Here is a 23,526-nt window from a genome sequence, read left to right on the forward strand (position 1 = left end):
GTAGGTGGTATCAACATGAAGAAACAGAACCCTGGGGCCATTGAGGTTGGACATAAATGGGAAGAAAATAAGGAGAACTATTTTTAGAGAAATGGGAATGAAGTTCAGGATATCAATTGCAAAACTCCCTTCAATTTCAATGGGTTGAAATCAGGCTTTAAACCTAGAAAGTGGAACCAGGCAGGTTTAAATTAAATGTGCTGGATTAAATGTTTGAAGTTAGATAAAGAGCAGTTCTTGTTCACAAATGAACATGACCATTTGGGAGTACTATCAGTTCAGAAACTTTGCTTTTGAATAGTGATTGTACATTTATTGACACATGACAGGGGTTGTACAAATGCTAGTCTAGGCTGTTAAAACCCTAGCCTAGCTTGAGTTTATTACAGAACATGCAAATGTTTTCTGCTTTAACTGGTGTGTTATGTGGAAGATTTCTAATAATAAATAAATGCAGTTTTACTGTAACCTTTAAAATCTCATAATATTTAAGGTAATCTCCTCAATAGCTATTAATTTTGAAAACAGAAGCACTTGTAAGTTTCTGGGGAGGAGCTGTATGGTTGTTTCACTGTCACATACCACACTGTTACTCTTAGAGAAAGTTAGGAGTTACTGTTGTTACACCCCTTCTCTAATAAACCATTTACATTGTATAGCAAAATAAAATGTTCAAACTGAAGATCTATCTATTCTCAATTCTTAGGTTTTAGAAACAGGAGCTGTGATGATGGTATGAAGGAATGATAGTAACATACTGAATAAAGTAGTACTTCTAAGGCTTTGGCCACTCAGAACCTTGTTTTTGACATTCTCAGAAGTGGAAAGTGTTTCCTTTCTGTTTCACAAGTAGAAGATCAATTACCAGATTTTAGCCTATCACATCAGTTGATTTTGATTTGTAAATGGCAAGCATATTAAGGCTTTAATTATTTGAAAAGTCAATCTATATGTCAGATGGTTTTAGTAAGGAACTTGTTTTGCACTTATTCTGACTTATTGCTGAGATTGACAACTTTTGTTGTGTTTTATAAACTGTACTAAAGAGCTGATGTTAGATGTATGAAGTATGATGATATGTTAATTTGCTTTGCTTTCAAGTGTGGGAGGGAAATATGTCACAGTAAGGAAATCCTATTGTTTTGCAGTCTTTGAGTATGTAAATGTTTTATAATAATATGTTACAGTTTCATAATGTCTGTGTGTTTTACAAACTTATTAGACAGTACCAGTCTCATAAGACACATATATTTACATCTGTGATTAGGATATTCAGGACCAAGTACTATTTATAGATATATATGGCCCCTGCTGATGCAGACCCCCAAATGGAGCTCAGTGATATGGCATAACAGAAAAGAAAGAAACTCTTCAACAGAAGTACTAATAAAAGGTTAGGTGGCCAAGTTTTCTTGTAAATGTGGCCCCACAGTGATCAAAAGTAGAACTGGGGTGTAAGGTCATGTCTGAAATATAGCACCTTAAGCAGCATTGATTCTGGTGATAAGAAAACCCTGGCAGGCGTCTGTGTTGCATTAATAAAAGGCATTCTTCAAGATGACAGAGTGGATGAAGGCATTTTTAACTCTTGCATAGGATAGTACTTTGTTCTAGACCCAAAGAAAATACTGCTGCCACTTGAGTCAATGCCATTTATTGTATCATTCAGTTAATCTCTACTAGTGTGTCTTTGAAATACTGACCCATCTTAATTAGATATTAAAATCTACTCATAACCAACTGAATTGTGGCTGAGGCATTTTTCTTAGCATTTACACATATAATCATGGGAAAGATGTTGAATAGGGAAAAGTGATTATTATGTAGATTTAGAAATAGAGGATATTTTCCTATGTGAAGGGTGTTTAATTGTTGTATAATGTAGAATCCAGTTATTTAAGAGACTGCTGCTTTTCCTATGGTGTGTTACAAGAGTGAAAGACATAGTTGTGGTGGTCATTGCCTTTGAGAACTCTTTTTTTCCCCTACAGCTGTTCATCAGGGCCCATGCTTGAGCTTCAAATTATGCTGCAAGCCTATTCTTCTTACTCAACAAACTTGATTTTGTTTTTTAAATTACTTTGATGTGTTCCACCAGGCAAAATTTCAAAATGAATACAGTGATTTAAAGCTGCATATATTAAGATTCTATTTTTTTAGATATCCACTCATAACAAAATTTAAAATTTCATATTTCCATGGTTATATTTACTCCATATTTATGAGAAGATTAATTGTTGAATTTTTATGCAAGTGTTTTGTAGTAAACCATGTTAGTATTTTATTCTTTTCATTTGTCTTATTCACTATTGATTTCTGCCTCTCTGCTTGATATTGACCTATGCATGCAAGTAGTTATGTTCCTGAAAGAAACCTATATGAAGAGTGGTCAAAAAAATGTAATTCTTTCTGGAGTAAATTTCAACATAAAAATTTATTATCAAGCTGTAATAAGATATTTATAACTTTATTGCCCTGCTTCCTAGGAAGCAGTGGTGATTTACTTTTTTTCTGTTATCAAGTAGACTGCAATATGCTTTGGTATTTCCCTTTCTTTTGGGCATTTCCCTTTTTAAAGTAAATATGCATTTTTATGTGCATATTTTGTGAAATAATGTTGATTTTAGCTGTGAAATACTGTTACAGTGCTGTAGCAGTTATTTAAAGCTTTTGCTTGATCTTTTGCATTTGATTAATTTAAAGTGAAAGACTCTAGTTACTTGAGGAAGGTTCATATCCATCATTCACATTGGTGTCTGTACGTAATTTTTTAACATTTCCATTTTGTTTATGTATAAAGTTTAATGAATCTGACTCTGAACACATGTAGTATGAAAAGCTGTTTTTAAAAATAGCTGTGTTTTGTTCAAAATGTGTACTTGGAAGGATGTGACAGTTTCTAGGAGGTCTGTGAGTCTTATGAGTCCTTTACTACTGTATTGGATAAGTCGGGTGCTGTTGCCTTTTCACAAAGTAGGTTGGTTCGTTGCAGTTTCTGATGACGAATATAGTTCTTCACTGCAAAAAATCTTACTGCTAGAAGTTTGTTATCTCTCAAGTAAAATGTAAAAGGCTGAAGCTCTGATGGGACAGTTTGATAGAGTTGCTGCTGCTGGGGAGCAGCACTTAGAACTTCAAACAGCAGTTTTTCTGTGCTGCGTATAAAAGTCTTGACTGTCTCCAAGATTGCACTCTCCTACATTTGTTTCTGAATGATAAAAAACAAAGGCAAAATGTCTGTCTGGTAAAAGGTCGAAGTGTGGGGCATGCATTTGGCAATAGTTTTGTAAATACTCTCCACAATATTTGGCATTCTTTTCACACCAGTTTTAAACAAGGTGCTTGAAATTGTTCAGAATAAAAAAGTTTGTGTTTGTCAGTTTCAAGTGCTATGACAAAAGGAAAGGAATTTAAAAGTAAAGGCAGCACTAGATAAATGCAGTAACTTGGTCTCTCTTTTAAAAGACTACATACATTTTCCTGAGATTTTTTCAGTTTAAGTGCTGCACAGTATGTCTTTGCTGGTATTTTTAGATAGGTACAGTGAGTAACTTCCTCCTGTTTGACCTTGAAGATGGTAAATGCCATATTTATCACATTTATCATTTAAGAAAAATGAGAAGAAACTATTTGATACAACTTTCTTTTCTGTGTAAAGAGAGCATCACATGTGTAGTACCAATACTGTGCCAAATGCTGTTGGAAAAGTGTACCTTAACAAGGTGTTTAAATGTGGTTTTGCTGTCCATATCTTGGGAATTCATTGAATATTTCTTGAAGATGGGGCTTGTGTTAGTGTAGGTGTATGCCCAGGTCTTTCTGTTCTAACAGATGTCTCTTATTTCTTTGAGTTGTGCAACACTACAGGAGAAAAAATTCTTAAGACTTTATTTTTTGTTATAAAGACCGCTAGAATCTAATAACTGGTATCCAGTCCAATTTCTTCACTTCCAAATCCTTGCATTTGTTTAATGTGAACTGAACAGATCTTTAGCATGTGTCTTGGATGCATATTGCATTTCACCAGAAGCTGAGAACAGCTCACTTTTTTTTCTCCTTATCATTAGTGGAGAAGAATTCTTTCCTGGATAGGTGGTCAGTAAATTCCTCCAGTCTTACATACACAGTTATTTCTTGTATGCCTCATTCTCTCATATGTATGCATGTATACAAGGCATAACATTAAAAACCTAATGTACACTTGTGATGAAGCTGAAGCAAATATTATATATTTTATGTTTTGGCTTTTTTGTTGCAGACATTGTCTGATAAAATTAGGGGCTTTAAAAGCATAGGAGATGATCAGAGGCTTTGTCGTGACAGATCAGTGTGCAATAGTGTTGAAGATCATTCTCTAGAAATAAGAATGAACCATGAAATGTAATAATTAATTATTTTTAATCTGTTTCTTGATTTACAATCGTAGGTATTTACTTGGCATTGCATTGCCCAGTATAGACATTCTTTGAAGCAGCTATTCTCTAACTGAAAGTGAGCATCTCAAAGAAATACTTAGAGCTGTATGTGCAAATTAACAGAGTTCAGTTCACTCTTGAAGTTGATGTTTTTATTGAAGATACTAAGTTCAGTCCTTGAGGTAAAAGTAAGCCTCCTAACTAATCCATAAGAAAGTAAGAGTCAATAAAAGGGAACAGACTTATTTTGTCTTTCCTGAGAGAAGGGAATTTGTGTCTGAGGCAAACACCACTCCACAGTGTAGGCCACAGGTTCTTTTCTCTGTAATCTGTGGTATATGACTGAAAGGATAAAATTAGACAACTAGGACTGAATATTTTTATTGTTGTAGAGTTAAAGAATCCCAATGATAAAACTGAGTTAATTAGGGAAAATTGCAGAATGTCATTATGGAAAACAAAAAAAAAAAAAAGCCAAATATAAAGCCCTCTAAACTTAAAATGCCTAAAAAACCCAACCCTAGAATGTCTCCCAATATATGTTATTTCTTTCTCTCTTTTTCTACTCCTTCCTCTAGATTGTTGGTTTCAGTCTCTTCAGTAAAAGTTCGTAGGTTTTTCCTGCACTTCAGCCATGGATTTTTTTTTTTTTTTTTTTTTTTTTTGGGGGTGGGGGGGCGGCGCCATGATTCTGGTGTAATACATTGTTTCATGTTCTTTGTTAAGAATACTTCTGTACTGAGAATTCTTTTAACTAATAGATGGTGATTATCTGTCCTGTTTTCCAGGCTGCCATAAGTGTTAGTCCTAAGCCTTAACTTAAACCCCATGAAGGTGACATGGTTTCAGGCCAACTGCAAACAAGCAATGAAGACATTTAAAAGGAATCATTTCCTCAGAGATTGCCAGTGGTGTAGTATCTTCCGTGTACATGACTTTGTTTTAGTTTTAACCTGTTGCACATAGGCAAAATTCAGTTTAATTAGATTAGAATGGTGGAGAACTTAGGGCTGTAGGGGGGATACTAGAAGTGGCATAATGACAGGTCAAGGCATTTGTGGCATGCTGAGGACTCAGACTTACAAGAACTCAGAGTAGACTGGACTCTCTTTACACTGGGATCTAAAAGTGACTGTGCTTATAAATAGTCTTGTCATTGCAGGAGGTCCTACAGGATTTTCTGTGCCTGCAAGGCTAATAAGAGATGAGCCAAGCCTAGCTCCTACTGTGATGCTGGGGGAAAACGGGAACTAGACAGTGAGGGCAAAAACAAGCATTTGCAGGGAAGAGGATTTTTTTGACTGTCATCAAGAAAAATGTACATGGAGCTCCTTTCTTTAGGTAGTTAGAAAGGACCATGGGGAAGGTGATGCTTAATTTTATGCTTTCTGGTCTAATCTTGAAAATAGTATTAGCACTACTGAGGTGGCAGTGAACGGAGAGTATAAATGTGAGAATGAGAAGTTAGGGAAAAGTGAAAGGTGAACTGAGGGGTTCTAGAGTGAGCCTTCTGGAGAAAATGTAATATGCAGCTTGCTTTCTGCAGGTGCAGTTCCATGGGGTGGTCTGTTGTAATTTTATATATCAATTTCCTTTTCCTTCTGATCTTTTTAGTCTACTGCATATCTTTATTGTAATTAATCTAAAATAATGTTAGAAATAAGAGAACTACTGATATTTTTATTCAGATGTTATCTTTTCACAGGCTTTGTGCTATGTCTCCATTCTTGTGATATTTTATATAAATATACTTAATCTGAAGTTGCCCTTTTGAATATGGGTGCGACTGCAAACTATGTATTTATGTTCTAGATGTGATGATCTTGCTTGATCTAACTTTCATATCCGAAAAAATGAATTCATTATTGTATTAATATAAACTTCTCCTGAGAGTCTATAAATTAGGAAATCTATTAATATAGGCATATATGACCAAAAAGATCTAAAACTCTGCAACTAGAAGAAAACATTGAAAGGGAAATGCAAACGACATAGGATGACTGGATCCCTCCTAATATCCCTCCTAATATCTATAGAATCAAAGAATGGTTTGGGTTGGAAGGGACCTTAAAGATCATGTAGTTCCAACCCCTGCATCCTGGGCATGGATATGACCCATTCATTGTTTATTTAGTTTGTTAAAATGGGAAAATATATGAGCATGGGCAATGATTTTAGTCCTTGAGATTTTTTCCTGATACCAGTTCACTGCATTTTCCAATAAAATGAACTTAATTACTTAGAAAATGGATTAGGAGTCTTTATGGCTACTACAGCCAGTAGTGTGAGCAATGCTACATGACTTATTAAAGCTGATGTTCATAATAGCTCAGTTTTTGTGATTTGCTGTATGAGTATGCTTTTTCTGTGAACACTGAAAGGATATGAAACTCCAGGTGGTTGTCTGTAATTTCATACTTGGTGAAGAATGGTTCTCTTTTAGAGTAATCTAAAAGTAAAAATGTTCCCTGTCTGATTCTATTTTTCTTTCTCCAGAAATGGAGTTCACTTTAGTGAACAGTAGGAGTAAAAGATGTGACATGTTATTAGGTTGTAACTCATTGCAGAGTAATAGATAATTGAATGGCAGCTGTGAAAATCTGAAACATGGTTTGAATCTGTCAGGAGGGAAGGGAGATAAAGTAAATCCAAAGGATGCATCTGCCACTCCCTCATATTCTTCACTAAAAATTTGCTTGTGAGTTCCAAGAATTTGGGGTACAGCTGGTCTTACAGTATAATGAAAAGAGTGCCTTCTCCTCCTGTGAACAAGTGGCAGTTTATGATATTCACTAGTTCATTTACCTAAACATACTGTACTAGAGTGCATGTTATAAGTGTTGTCCCTTCACAATTGTCTTCATTTCTGTTCAATTTTTGATCATTCCCTCATTAAAATTTCCATTTTCTGTTTCTGTTCCATTGTTTTGAGGCGTGTGTGTGCTGTGTGTCATCTTTTAAAATAATTACATGCAATTACCAGAGTATAAAAGATTTTGCTTACAAAGGGAATCAGTTTGATTATCAATGTTTCTAAAGCATATTTGTAAAATATGTTTTGTTGAAAACTTTGTCAATGCTTACTTATTTTTCTTAATTAGTATCATCATTAGGTGCCTGAGACCCGGTAATAATGATCTCCCACTCTAATCTAGATATTTTATGAATCAAAAGTTGAGATAGTTTCAGAGCTTTTCTTTCAAGTCCACTTGCAAGTACAGTAGATATGGTAATTCACATTTCTTTTTTGTGGTAGCACCTTTCAACCTGTCCTGCTACAGTGACTGGAAAAGAGCTGTTCTAAACCCAGCCTTACTAGATTAAATGAACAGGGAGTTTGGTGCTAAAAAAATACCAGAATCATGTGATATTTCTATGTGTTTTAATTTAATGTAGAAGTTCTCTGAGGTGATTTCAAAATACATATATATCAGTGTGCCTCCTCTGTTTCCCTCAGAGAGGCTGGGCTGGACATCTCCCTCCAGCAGAGGCAAACGTGTTTTGGTGACTGCAGAACTCTTGCCACAAGACTCAGGCAGCTCTGAAGGAGATTTTTAGTTCTAGAAGTCCCAAAGCTCTCCCCACCTGCAACATCTGCTTTGGCAAACCCTCACTCCTATTAAGAAAATCTACATTTTCTGTTAATATACAAGTGCTGTATTTGTTTTACTAAGACAGCCATAAGATACTTCTATATAGTGTTTCTAGTGAAAGCAGATTGCTGGCAGCTGAATTGATTTTAAATCGTTACTTGAACTTTACTTTTAAAAAAATGCAAATCTGCCTATAGGTGCAGAAGGGAAGTGAGAGTGGGATTTTTTTAGTATATATGTTCTGTCTTGCATCCCATTGCTTTCTAGAAGTTCCAGTTAGTGCGATGAACTTTTTACAAGAAAACATAAGCATATGTATAGGAAAATCAGCATTTACAGTAGATGAAGGTTATACTGAGGATATCTGGAGACACTTTGGAATTTCCCAGATGATAACTGTGGCTTGAAGTGCTGTTGCTGGAATATCACCTGTACTATCAGAATTCAAAAACAATTTCATAATCTTTATTGCAGTGTCAGAAGTTGTCTTTGACTATAGTTGAATTTTATACCAAGTTGGAAGAACCAGACAGAGTATAAATGAGTTTTCTGAAAACAGTGGGCTTATCTGCTGGGAAATTTTTTGAATAATTATTAGTTCACTTTCAGGTTTTAATATTTTAATTGAGATGCACTTAAGTACATTAAATGTAGCTGTGTTTTAATTCCCCAAAAGCAATGATGTGTGTCTTTTAAGAGCAAGTCATTCTCTCTCTAGTATGTGTAATACATATGTCTATATAAAGAAGGTAAACTGAAGGTGAAAATTGGTTGAGTAGACCATCTCTCCCATTTCAAATTTTGTCTGATTGACAGAATTTTGGTTGGATCTGTTTGTTTTCAGGGGCAGCTGCTCAATACTCTAAATACTGTGTAGGAGCCTGTAAAGCTTTGTGCAGTGCTGCAGGGAGCTACTGCCTGATACAGGGTGTTGTCATCAGTGTCAAGGCTCTAAACTGTGATTTTCACCATTTTTCTGTTTCCTGATCTTGCAAAAAACCTATCACCTGCTGGCCTTCCTTTTATTCACCTCCACTCTCCGCACACTTTAATTGTTCTTAATGCCTCTGTACGTGGCATACCCATCTGTTGTGAGTTCTGCAATTAATTCTTAGTTAAATGGGATTAAATACTCTGTCTTGAAGAAATACTGGAGAAGATTTCCATCTACAGAAATTGGAGTAAATAAAAATCAGAAGGCATCGACAAAGGCTGTTCTACTGGATTTGAACATTGAGGTGCTTTTCTTAGCAAATGCTGTGTAAGAGCTTTAGATGGAATTTTTTTTGAAGATTGCTGCCTCTTATTAGTAACAAACAATCAACATGTTTTTGCCTCTGAACTGTATTTGACTCTTGCTGGCAAAACCTTTGGCCTCTGGAACTCTGATTGAACTGTGTCTTGTCATTCCTAAAATAATATTCATTCTTAGCTTCTTGTATTATGAAAGTAACTTGACCTCCTTTTCCCATAACAGTATCTTTTTACATCATGTACAGGAACAGTTGGAAGCATATCCTAGGTATGGTGGGGAGGGTTTGGGAATACATCCAGGGTCAGAATTAACTTTGTGGTGTTGCTTATTATTTGTGTGTGTGTATTGGTTTTTGGCTGTGTTCTCCATTGAGGTGTGTCTAATGCAGTGTGAAACTGTCTTGTCTTTTACACCAAGAGTCTGGTGAGCAAAAAACAGTTGTCTGTTTTCCAGTGAAGTACTGATCCTCAAGAATAGCAAGTGTAGCAGCCTAAGCATCATGAGATTAAAGAAGCTTTTTCATCTCTGATTATTCAGGTTAGGCAGCGGCAATATTAAGTTTCTGAAATTGTAGAGGCTAAAATTCTTAGTCTAATTTGACTTTGCTGTTGTACAGTAAAATTCACTGATGATTTGTCTTCTCATAGTAAAGGCAGTAAAGCTTCTGTGTGATCTATGAAGGAAGAATGACTAAATGCATTGCATTCTTTTTAATCAGTAAATATGATAGTCATCAGATAAATCTTACGTGACTATTTGGGCTTACACCTATACCACAAATTAAAAAAAGAATAAATAAAAAGGAGATTACTCATTTTCCTGTAGAGTTGTTTGACTTCTGTTGGCAATTCTGAATGTTCTCTCTGGTTTTATATGGTTCTAAGCAGGAGATTTTAGGAGTGGCATAAAAACTAAGCCTCTGACTGAAATTTTTGGGATATAAAGTGGTGGGTTTGGAGAGAGGTCTTGATGGGTTTGGGTTTTGTGGGTGTTTTTTAAAGTTTTTGGGTAGAATAACCATCTATCTCCTGACTTTCATGATTAAAGTGATAAACACTTGTGCTTTTGTTTCATTGTGATCCCTTCAGTTGTCACAGAACATAATTTTGGATAAGATCTTACCAGAGCCCAAATAATTTAAAACTGCTTCTCTGGGAATGCTTTCAGATGATGGTTTTAGAAAACTAGTTTGTGGGACGATGGTGTTGAAATCTGGGATTATCAGAGTCCTCCATATCATTGTGGCTTCAATCCTGTAAAACATCATGTTTTTGGTTTTTTTTTGCTTTTTCTTTTTAACCTGAACAAAACAGAACAAGTGTCAATTCAACAAAATAGTCAATCACAAATACACTAGTATAAGAGGAAACCTTGCTGTTAAGTAGAACTGCAGTCTTAAAGGCTTTTAGGATTCTCTAGGAAGAGGTTCATTTTGCAGAAAGATACATTGTACTATGCCTGTTGTTATAGACTGAGGCCTTATTCAGAGCAGCAAAACTGAGTGACTTTCCTGGTTTGTATTGTTGTTGTTGTTGTTTTGTTTGGATAAATTTTTTTATTTCCTTTTGTGACTAGTAAAGAATTCTGAACACTTATAACTAAGCATCTGGTGCTGACAGTGGCTTTGAATAAGAAGGGTTTAGTTTATGTATGATGTATTAACTGTGAAAGAAACCTTTTCCCAGCAGCCACAGACAATTTGTAAGGTGCATCAAACTCTCAACAAAGGAATATTCTACTTGTCTCCTACTTGGAATAATTACTTCTTAAAGATGTAATGTATCTCAATTTGAGTTTAATCTGCTGTATCTGCTCAAGGAACTTAGCTAAAATCTGCTGTGAAAGGGATGCAGCTGTGGTTGCTGCATACTCTGTTCCAACTACCAATTTCCAACAATAGGTCTCAGCACAGCCCCTTTGAATAGGGAAATACAATTCTAAGCAATACATTTAATGATATTCCTATTTATTCCAGAAATTTTTCAAGTTGAAGATTCTTTATTATTTCAGTAGGGAAACCATTGTGGGAGATCTTGTGGTATAGAATTAATCATCTTATGAAGACTAAGATATATTACTGCTCTGAGAATCAGAGCATTAATTCCTGCTTCAGTGTCTTTCTTATGTAAAATATTATTACTTAGATTAATAAATGCAAGCCAGTGTAATATTTTCCTATTAATAAAGAGGGAGATAGCACACCCATATATCAGGAGATAGAGTCAGCTTATGACATTAATTTTCAAAACCAGATATTATTGTTCTGTATGTCAATTCCCTGTAAAGAAAATACAGCAAATAACCTTTGAAAGACTTTATTACAAGTAATTCCTTTTCAAGTGTTACTTCTCTGTGGGCCACATTAAGGAAAAGGATCACATTTCCAAAAAACAAAAGCCTTACGTTTTGTTTCAAGGTCAGACATGTATATAATTTTAAGAGGTTGTGTATGTTAAGGAAATCCAAGGAGGAGATAATGTCCATAGTCAGGCCATTACTTGGGGCTTTCTGTTGAAATAAGGTCACACGTAGACGCCTACATAAACCAAAGTTTTGGTTTGCCTTAGGAGTTTTGTTCTTTTGCTGTTTATTCTAAAAAGAAATTGCCTCCTTTCAAATGGATGTATATAATATTTCTGCTTGGTTGCTTAGCCTATTGCATTTATTGAAGTCTCTTGTGCAGCCCAGCCAGAGCAATTTGGGGGAAAAAATGTTAATACTGTCACTTTCTATCTTTTCTAGACCAATAAAATTAAAAACATCTCTAGTGCAGTGTAATAATATAGGAAAAGTACTTAGTATTGCTTTTAGGGACATTCACCATTAAATAAGGCTTTTATTTTAATGTTAAAGAATATTATACTTTCCCTAAGTATTTCCAAATGGCCCATTGTGCTAAAAGAAAAGATGGTAGGGTATTTACAGGATCAGAAATTTTTGTGTCTGTTGAAAAGCTAACAACAGTGTAATTTTGATGGTATTTGAGATATGTCTCAGACTGTGACCTGTGATACTTTGAAAGAAATTTTCATTAAATATTAAATGATGTTGCAGAGATACTTTAGAACTTGAAAAGGGTTTCTTATGTTGCCTTTTTTTTTTTTGTATGCTTCCTCGAATTTGTCTTATACCTGATGTAAGCCATAGAAATTATTTAGAAGTAGCTAATAATGTCTGTATAGCTGTTAAATTCATCCAGAGACATTAAACAGTGGCTAACAGTGTTAGCCTAACAGTGAGAACTCCCATTTTGCTGTTCTCACCTATTAAAAAAGTGCAGTTTGGAAAATAATTATATCCCCTTCTTTCTGTTGCACTAGGGATCCAATCTTTTGTATTCTTAAGTTGATTTTATTCCTGGTCAGGCTGGTGATGCTTACTTTTCTTGATAAGCCCTACCTAGATGAAATTTAAAGATAAATAGTGCAACCATTAAACCAAAACATATTTCAGCTTTGATCCTATTGTCCAACATTCTGTATTCCCTTTCACATTTGCATAATCAGCAGGTTTCACAAAGCATCATTTCTTTTCCATCTTCAGTCTTTCAGTAAAATGTGAGGCATTATTCCAGCAGATGAAAACCAAGTCAGGTCATTCTTCCTGGATGAAGCAAGATGTGAACTAATCTTTTTTTAAAACTTGCTTTTCATTCAAGTCTGCACATACCTGATAGTAGATAATTTTAATCTAAATTATGTCATTCTAGATTGCTTCTCATGATACTCTCAAAAGATGTTGCAAAAACCTTTCTAAGGCAAAGACAGGACAGGATAGATGTGTTTCCTGCTTTTGATTTGAAAGTTATCTAATTTCTGTAGTGATACTGAAAAAATATGGTGTATTCTTGCTGAATCAGTGTAGTTTGTTAACTGCATGTGGCTCTTAATTGTATCTGTCCTAGATTTTAGCTGCACATAAGTGGTTTGCTTATGTTTTCTAGTATTTCTGTGGAAACTCCATTTAAGTTAATTGATCTGTAGTTTCATGGTTGCTTCTTTTTGAGGAAGCTACATGCAGGCACAAGTTTGACTGTGGTAAATGTAGCTCACTGAATATAAACAGTCTGAAGTTAGTGCATATGGTTTCCATAACTTCCAAGTGGAAAGAGAAGAGACTCTAGAGCCAGCACTTGAGAGAAATGGCTCTCTGAACTGTTTTGAGTATGTGAGTGAGAATTAAGATTGTTCCATTTGCCCTGATGCCTTTTGTGCAATGTGATAGATAAAGCTGCAGGAGTTACGATATTGTTTCTGACAAGGCAGGATCAGAATATTTTACAATTTTCTGGCCTACCCATCTTACTGCTTTTAGTTGTGTGTATAGCCCAGTAAATGTGGGTTTTGTTTCAATATGCTGAGAGTGGTGTGTATCAGAGCTCTACCAGGGATCTGATATATAAGTTTAGCCAAGTTATTTTACCTTTGTCTACCCTTCTTATTACTCAGTGTTTTTCTTAGAGCTGACCAGCGTGCTTTGATTTTTAGGTGGTTTGCAACAGTTATGCTGGGGCTGTGAACAGTTCTCAATAATGTTAGGCTGACAAGAAGATTCAGGGCTATCAAGATCCCTAGAAACATGAAGCAATGAACTTCTAAGGGCTTCCAGTGTTTTTGCTCCTGATACTCACCGCATGCCCAGCAGCCCACAGCAGAGAGACCGTTCCAGCCAGTGAAACAATGTGTGTCCCTGTTCCTTCTTTTGAAGCTGAGATTTTGAGATATTTTATTTGCAAATTTTGGTCTATGACCTAAAAGCTATGAAAAGGTTGATCATCTCTGCCCTAGACACTAAACAGTTTTCCAGTGACTTTTTTATTTATGAAATTCTCACTTACCACCATGAGGCCCAGCTGCTATTCCAGTGCTCCAGATAGCAGGAAAGTCACAGACCAAAAACATACATGCTTTATTGTTATAGCCTCAAGTAGCTGATTCTGAAACTTGCCCTCTTGAAGGCTACTGTGAGACTTTTCCACAAGGGAAAACTTTAATGTTATAATAGATAAAAAAATAATAAATGTTGGTGGCTTAAAATCAAGATTGATCCCACTTGTATGGGTCACAGGGATAGGGAGCAGATAACCATGTTACTGCGACATACAGAGATGTGAATTGCAAAATTCATACAAAGTGGAGAACTTGATGGCTTTGACTGACTCATTGAGAGCATCCTGATTACACATTCAAACCAGAGCATTTTGCATATATGTTTTCTTTATAAAATAAGAGAGAGTTGGCACAAATCTTAACATTTCTTATGCTATTGTGAGAACTGCTGATCAAAAGAGAGTGGGCCTCCTGCATCTTTCCCACTTTTTCTCCTTTCTCAGAATCATAAGGATGAGTATTTCTAGTAGTCACAATATCTTTACTATTAGTCATTTGTATCCTGTAGAATAATGTTAGTGTTTGCTACCATCTGTAACTGCTTAGCACATTCTTTCTTCTCTTATCTTCATTTTTAGCTGTACATCTTTGACCCCCGGACCCAGCTGTGATCGTTTTAAACTACATATCCCTTATGCAGGAGAAACACTCAAATGTAAGTTAAAAAAATCTTGCAGCTGCATCTTGGCTTTTCTTTTAGTGTTCCATGTCTCTCTAATTTTCCAGTGTGTCTGTCTGACTAACTGAGTTCTGAGATACATGTGTTTGTTGTTTTCTCTTAAAGCTTCAATTCCAAGAACATGCAACTATCAAGAATATGTAATATTTAAGATAAGTTTAAAGGCTTCTGTGAGACTACAGTTTTGAAAAATGAGTTCTAAAAGTCAAAAGTCACAACCTACATCCCTGGTATTTCTAATAAAATGTTATGACTAAGACAATCTCATGACCATTTTTAGATTAATTTATAAGTTGTATATGTTTTGTGTTGTTTCTTTCTGTCTCTTTTAGGAATAATTCTTTATTAAGCTCCAATAAAAGATGTTAGTCTGCTATTTTATTATATATCTTTAGCAATGACTAGTATAATTAACTAGATTAGGGAAATGTGAATTTGATTTTTTCTAATTTAGTTGTATTGTTAAATCATCTTTATGCTTAGAGAACCTGTAGATAGCTAGTTCGTTTGCCCACTCAGTGTGTGTTATGTTTGTCTGTGTCTTGTTTCAAAGGTTTAGAATAAAATTTGCTTTTCTATGTTTTTAGAAGGTAACTTTTTCTAAACATATGAACTGCTGAAAAATGGTTGTGTTGTTTTTATCTCTAACAACAATTTTCAATCTTTGATCTGAAAAATCAAAGAAGATGAAGATCTTCAGATAAAGTAAAATTCAAAGTTTGGCATTTATGGTTTTAGGACAACTCTGGTAAAGCCACGTCTTGAGTGCTATTTCCAGTTCTGGTCTGTCTGTTACCAGAGCAATATGGACATACTGCAATGAGTACAGCAAAAGACTACAAAGATGACCAAGAACTGGGGGATTTGTTTTATGAGGAGAGGCCAAAATAGCTGGGGCTTCTTCAGAGAAGAAGGCTCAGGGCAAATCTTACCAATGTTTGTAAATACCTGATGGGGATAAATGAAGGAGCCTGGCTCCTCTCAGTGACAGTCACTGAAGGGAAATGGTCACAAATTGAAGTGTAGAAAATTCCATTCAAACACAATAAAAATTATTTTGCAAGGGTGCTCAAAAGTGGAACAGATTGTGCTCAGAGCTTGTGCAGTTTTTGTATCTCCCTCCTTGGGGCTATTCAGAACCCAGCTAGATGTGACCCTTAGCAATCTCCTCTGTTTGCCCTGCTCTGATCTGACAGATCAGACTAGGCAGTATCCAGTAGGGCTGTTCCAGCCTTAGCTATCCTGTGAGTCTGTGAAAGTATGCTTTCTGAGGGAACAGGTACTTGCTGTGAACAGAAATGGTAAGCATTTAAAACACTGCTTTGATATTAGCTATTTAGACTGCATCATACACAGGCTGTAGCTCTCCAAGACATTTTAAGTATTAAGAATTTTACTGTATTCCTTCTGCAGTTTTTTTGTTTGGTTGTGTTTTTAACATTGTGTCATTCACTGGAAGTCCTTATTCATCTGTGAACATAAAACAACACAAATGAGCTCCTTATATTCTATATAAGAATATATCTTATATTCTAGAAGTACATTAAAGCTTCCATTTGGCACCTGTAAGGAAAGTTGTCTTTCCCATAAGTTGATCTGGAACCTTACTCAGGTGTTAAAGAGAGGAGCCAGGCTCATCTATCAGCCTACTATAGCAATTTTGACTTTTCTAAATAAATGAAATTATGGCTCCAGAAGCTTACTAATTATTCTTTCTCACAAAATAAAATTGGAAAATTTAAGTCCTACCTAGTAATAATTTTAAACAAAATAAGGGGTTCTGCATTTGTTCAGAAGTCTTGTAAGTAATGGCTGTATTGTATGAAGCCAACTGCCCTCCCAGGTACAACTTTTATTTAAAAAATTGTTAAAATGTGTGGTAAACTCAACCCATTGAGTCTTGATGTGTTCTGCAATGTGTAATAGATTCCATTTAAGTCTTGTTTGATGACTGTGATCAAGTCAAAATAAGTTTCACATGCTTTATGGAGTGGTATCATGTTCTATGGGACCATCTTACCTTATACAGAGCCATCTTTGTATGTTCTGAGAGATGTCTTATTTCAAGTAGAGACTGAAGCTGTTCATCATTCATGAAGAAAAATGGATAGACTAAAGTGCCCATATGCAAGTGCACAGGAATAAAGACTATATTAATATATTAAATTACTGTAGTCCAGTTAAAGTACCTAGAAATATTATTATGGAATATGCTTTAAATTTCAGTATCAAGAAATCTGGGAGGTTTTCTCTAGTGTTCTTATATTTTTTATATCACATACACAATTAAACAAAAAAACCCTACAGAGCATGTTACATATTTTATCAAAGACAACTGAAAATAGTATAAACAAGTGTATCTTTTTCAGAGGTGTCTAATAATAGCTGTGAATTCAAGTAATAATAATCCTCCACATTTCAGCATTGCGTGTTTGAAAATGCTGTGAATCATTAAGTCTCACAGCATGTGGAATAAATGGTGATGTGAGCAGAATTCAAGAAAGCTTTAATAATTTTGTGTTTAGATCTGTAATGATGGCAGGGGAAGGCAGCCATAGTGTGCAAACAGAGATGTTTAGATACTTTGTTGTAGTCTGTTGCTAGATATGCTATCTTTCAGGGGCAGAATATTTCTGCAAAGGAAAGTTGTGAAATCTGCCAGAATAAAAAGATTGGCTGAAAGCGCTCAGGATCTCCAGTGTATGGGCTTCAGATGTGGTACCAAATACAGGCTGAAGTGTGTAGTTCCTTTGTGGTTTGTGTTGCATCCTCTTTGCAACAGATTAGGTCTTTGCATATCATCAATCATAACCGCTGCCACTGCACAGGCACCCTTGTAGAACCCCAGTGTGTTGGAAACTGTTGGTGTGCAGCTTTAGGGAAGTGTAACTGCACAGTGCATTCCTGTTTTCCAAAAGACCAGAAAGTTCACAGCTTCTCAGAAAAGGAGAAAGTACTGCAGGCAAGGCTACCTACCTGTAGTGTAAAATAATTGTATTGTAAACTTAGATAGGAGCAAACATGTTGTGACTTCAGAATGGCTTGTTGGCTGTTTAATAGGGTTTTGTTTTTTTTAAGATGTCTCATTCACCTTACTTGTGCAAGTATGCAGAGCTGCTGGAATGTTACAATGAACAGTTACTCAGCTCCAGACAGGAACCTTGGAGATACCCACAGTTTCATACTGGAGAAAATACTATGCCAGTGTTCAAGATAAATTAGTTTGTCATACTAATTTATGTGATGCATTCAGGGAGGCTCTTTTACTTTATTTGCTTCTGTAAGGGAAATAATTTTTTTGTTTGTTTTCATGGTGAGGATATTTAGAAAACTTGATTCTAGTCTTGCTAGACTGTCAGTTGAAATCTGAGATGGCCATATTGTTTTTATTAGTTCATCCAGTACTCAATGATGTTGCGTTAAACTCCACGCTTTCCTCTGTATTTGAATTTATCAGATCTCTTAATTGGAGTTTTCATTTCAGGAAATCTGTCTGTAATACCTTGTAAGAGGTTGTATCTGTGTTTCTAGGACAAAACTTACTTTGTGTGGTATGCAGGGGTATTCTTTGCTGCTAACTGGACTGCAGTATCTGCTTAGAAAAATTCAGTATTCTTTCTGAAGAAGTATTTGTGTATTTTGAGGTGAAGTGTTTTGTAACTCTTGCAGATATTTCAGTCTTAGTTGATAAAACATCAATGCAGATACCAACAGAAATTGTCAGAATAAGCAGAGTTGTAAACTGCAATAGTCTTTATAATTAAAACATGCCATTTATAATCAAATTACAATTTTTTTTCCAGAAAACCTTGGAATGTCTTGGGTTTGGCTTTCCATTTTCACTCAAGCTTGCATTGCTGCTTGCTAGGGAATCAGACTTTTTTTTTTTGCTTTTGCTCTTCACATTTTCTTTTTCAGGCACTGATGCCTCCTTCCCTCTCTGACCTTGAGTGCTGTCATCTGGAATTTCACAGTGATTAAACAATGTGTTGCCCTTGCAATGCTACTGTTCTCTGTGGCCTCTTGAACTCTAGTATTTTCATCTTCTGTCTGATTTTCACTGTCTTTATGTGAGTGGGTTATAGCTCTGAGTTCTACTGCCACTTTGGTTTCCTTGATCCTGAAGAGCATTTCCTTTGTCTCATTTGAAGCTTAGTTTTTCATTTTTTGCTTCTGATTTTTGTTTGTTAGATTCTTACTCCTTTTAGTTATGGGCCTTAAAGGAGGAAATCAGTCTTGCTGCCTAACCACTCTAAGAATATTGCCCATAATACATGGTACAAAATTTCATCTGTTTATATTCCTATGATGGAACTCTTTCAGTAATTTCATCCAGTCTTCTTGTGGATTTCTATTTTAAGAAAATAATTAAGAACAAACAAAAGGATAAACATAGAGAAGAGTCCGACCTCCTTATTGCCCCTTCAAAGGCTGCTTTGCCAAGTTATTTGCTAAGAATTTGTTTATTGTGCCAATAAACAACTGTAAAAATGATTTTTTCAAGTTATTGTAAGATTTAAGATTCTCATAAGTATGTTTCTGCTATGCATGTATTAGTGTTTTTTGCACCATTAGGTTATTTTACACAGGCTACATTTAGGTTGAGGCTTTTATGGGAAGGACTTACTGGTTGCTGTAATTCATATTTTCACTTAGATGAAACACTTAGGTGTTATGCTTACCTGTGTGATAAATGTCTTTTTGCTGGGTCATGCAAGTTACCAAAGATTTTTCCAGGCAATATGTTTCCTTAAGTTTGGCTGTGTGTTGATTTACATGACAGGAGTAATAAATCTTTTTCCTTCAGTAACCTGTTTGTTCTCTAATGAATATACCTAATGAGAGTATCAAGAGAAAGTCTAATCTTGCACATTTCTTCTTTGAATACAAAGTTTGCAATATTTTCCCCTTTTAAATAAACCTCTTTCCTCTTACTTGGGTTCTGTGTTCACTTTTTCTTACATTCTGGACTTCCCTTGAGCAAGTAAATTACAGAAGATTTTGCAGTTGTAAGTCAACATATTTCTTCATCAAGGGAAGTGACCTTAGAAGTATCTATGTACAAGTTTGGACTTAGAGAGATTTAAAAGATTTTACAATAGGCCTCCTCAGTGGTATTGCCACAGTGCCTTGCTACCTTGCTCTTTCCTCCATTTTTTGCCTGTTTGGGCTGCACATAATGGTGGTGGTCTCAGGTCCATTTGCTTGAATCTATTTGTCCTTTGCTTTCACCTTTCCTTTTCTCACCTACCCAGTGTCTCTGTTTTAATTTCTCCAGTGTCACCTGGCTTTATTTTCTACCAGTATCTTATCCCATCTTGAATTATGTTGTTCCATCTTTGTCCACTTCAATTGTAATACTATGATTTCTGAGAAAGTAGTTGTCCAGCTACAGAAGCAGCAAGTTACTGAGATTGTCTTGAGGCCTTCTTGCTCAGCTTGGGATCCAGTTTACTTAATGTTACTCTATTTTTGCAGATTTGCCCACTTTACTAAATAACATACTTTCTGTAGTTGTACAGCACTTTTTTTTCTCCTACAGCAGCATTTGTCAGTTGAAGAAAAAAAGGCCCACACCTGCAATCCTTTGCCCAAGATTTAAATTAACATCCTGCAAGTTCTTCCTGTGTATTTCCTTCTTCTGTTGTAAAAGTGGGACTTGATTCACCAGCCTAACTATAGGTGTCTTAACTCCGAGGTTCCCAAGAATACTTTGCTAGGCCTTTTCAGCTTCTAACCCACAAAGCACTGATCTCTCTGAAAACCATGTGGCATAGCTGCCATAAATGTGCCCTGAGACATCTCAAATGAGACTAAACAACTTGGTTTAATCAGCTGCACCAAATTTATGGAGACTTGGTCTTTCACAGCCTTGCGTGGGGTGGAGTAGCTAGGATTTCTTCTGAAGTGTCACAGAGGTGCTGAGAAGTGTTTTTTTTTTAATGCAATCAAATTTTTTTTTTCAAATTGTCCCTCTATTATGAGGTGGTTTTGAGTCTTTAAGCTGACTTTTCTGTCTTTCCTTTTCTGATATCTCGATACACACATCAAGTCAGAAATTAAGCTCAAATTTACTTGTGAGAATAGTCTGGCAGCAGCAGTACCACAGCAAAATAGAATTACTCATGTATCTTTTTTCGGTAGTAGTATTTTTGTATTTAACAAGTTTTATTGTCATTTCAGGAACTAATCTTCCTTGCCAACCAATTAGAAAAGGATTCTGTAGGTATTACATTATTGTTTTTGACTTAAAGCCTGCAGAGGCTCTAATCCAGTGATCAGGATTCCAGGCAGGTCTGCATTTAGTTAATTTAAATCCTTTCATGCTGCTTACTGCACTGACTTAGTATCTTGGTTGCAGTGAGTAACTGATTATTTTTGTATCTGTAAAGACAATTAAAACTGGCTGGTTTAGATAAGAATTTGTTTATAGAAGAGACTGATCAGTTCTTGTCTACAGTTTGCATGGCTACTAGAAGAGACAGGTTAGAATTTTGAATTGATGAATAATATAATTTTACTGGTTTTTCCTTTTTAATACTCAACAAGAGCACTTTCTGTATTTTCCCAGAGCTGATTCTGCACATAGTTTGGTCTCTTGCTTCAGCAGTTGCCTTATTATCTGTGAATGCGTTTTGTGATCAAGTTGCATTTGCATTTCTTAAAAGTCAAATGGGTTGATCTCCATCGTAGCAAATTCCATTCAAATTGATCTTACTCTAGGTTGCAGTGGCCACACGTGTTTATTCTACATACTTATGCTGACTTAGAAATTCTTGGTGTCAGAAGAAACTGAAGCATATAGATATCCTTTCAAAAATAGAGTTTAGGAAGTTAGCTGGTGGGCTGCTTCCTAATTTTGCTGCTGTTGGTTAAATAGGGATGTTCATGCTGTGGCACTCCTAGCATGATATTTTTCAGTACTACAAATTTATAGTATGATTTAAAAAAGAAGAAAAATACCCCGAAAATTAAATTACCTGGAGAGAAAAAACTGGATAGGCCAGTGGAAAGTGATTGTAGGGATTTTAGAATTTTTCAGTTTCTTGCTGAGAAACAACTGTCTTGCTTGTAGTCAATTCTTACTCCTCTGTTAGATTTGCTTCTGCGTTTTGATAGGTGAGAAAAGAACAGCCCATGTGGTTTTTAAAAGAAATTATAGATTTAAGTATTAATATTTCTATCTTTTTGTCTGTGGGGAGAAAATTAGCTTTTCTTTTGAAGTTCTGTGAAGTAAAACATTTCAACATTTAATGCTGTTTGCCTGAGGAGAAAGAAGGGAAGAGAAAGTAATATTTTTGGATAATTGGAAATGTAATTCCATCAAAGTAATTATTGGCTGGTATATCTACTACAATGAGATAAGTATGGTCTGAGTATGAAGGTTTTGCTTGCCTTGCTCTTACACTGGTCATGGTCAGTAGTACAGTGGAGCACCACACAGTTGGCTTTCGTGAAGGGAAAAAGGACAAAAGAGTTGAAGCATGTGGAAAACTCGAAACTTGTGCTGAAGATTGAAGAAGAAGAGTATTTGTGTCATTTAGATGAGAATAGCAGAGAATGCAGGATTATATTGATTTTTTTTATTTTTTTTTTTTCCCTCCGAGGTTAAAATGGTAACTACTCTTAAACTCTAAGCACAGTAATTTTATTGGCTAAAAGTGTTACTTTTATTTGCCCCAGCACAGTTTATTTGAAGGGGTAAGCAACAGATAATATCATGCAGGCATTAAATACAGTACTTGTTATAAAAACAGCTATTTCTAGCAGGTCAAGACAAACTGTTAACTTGTGATTCAAAACATTTAGCACCTTGTATTTTGTAAGCTTACTGCAAAGGCTAGTGTTAATATTTATGTGAAGTAAAATCAAATTTGCATTGCTCCATCTGAATACCTTTTATTTGAGTGTAAAGAAGCATTTTTTATTTACGTGGCATAGCCCTGCCAAGCAAACTATTGACTGCAGTGTTAGTTTCCCCAGGTTTTGATATTTAACAAGAACAAAACTCTGCTTTAGGATGGATTCTCTTCATCTGTAGTCTGATATGTACTGTGTGGTTTTGCTGCTGTAATTTAGGAAAATAGCTCATTCCTCATAGCCGTGATTAGGGCAAACACCCTCATTGGTGCCTAAGCCTTTTAGAGAAAAAGGTGTTACCTCTTCTATTCTAGTATGTAAACTGTGCAAGTCATATGTGAGACTGTAAGAAAGGGGAGAGCACAGATCAGAGAAGTTGGAGAGACTGGGGGTGATGTGTATGAATGTTTGATGTGGTTAAAGAAAAGGTTTTTTTTTTAATTTGTTTTAGGAACTAGCTGAACGACTTTGGATTCATGGCAGAAGTGGGACTTATAAGATTTGGTTGAGGGAATGTTTCTTTCATTTTTAAATATGTTAAAAATTAGTTCTAAGGTGAAATCTTTGATAGCAAGATGCTGTCTTTAACTTCCAGAATGAAGCCACAGATGATGGAAAATCACTGCTCTTTTCGAACTGTTAACATTGACGTGGAAACAATGTTTTGTTCTGTATTTCTTTGTCTCTATTAAATTGTCAGCCTGCGTGAGGTTTGATTGTAGCAGAATAAATTAGGGTTTGCATTTGGCTAAGAACCTATGGTACTGTAGGTAGGAGGGCATAAATTATACATTTCTGTTTAGTTCGAACGTAAGAATAACAGCATTGTTTTTTG

The 23,526-nt window shown here is 35.5% G+C and overlaps 1 protein-coding gene across 2 annotated transcripts in view; it reads left to right on the forward strand.

Annotated features, from left to right (window-relative positions):
* The window catches only part of BABAM2 (BRISC and BRCA1 A complex member 2), a 162,359-nt gene that overhangs the window by 6,054 nt on the left and 132,779 nt on the right, over nt 1-23,526 (forward strand). For both annotated transcript variants that reach the window (XM_056489005.1, XM_056489006.1), the window contains one exon: nt 14,731-14,807. In XM_056489005.1, the coding sequence (XP_056344980.1) occupies nt 14,731-14,807 (77 nt within the window). The remainder of the gene's footprint in view (nt 1-14,730; nt 14,808-23,526) is intronic.

This window comes from Oenanthe melanoleuca, chromosome 3, assembly GCF_029582105.1.
Source record: "Oenanthe melanoleuca isolate GR-GAL-2019-014 chromosome 3, OMel1.0, whole genome shotgun sequence".
Classification (NCBI taxonomy): domain Eukaryota; kingdom Metazoa; phylum Chordata; class Aves; order Passeriformes; family Muscicapidae; genus Oenanthe; species Oenanthe melanoleuca.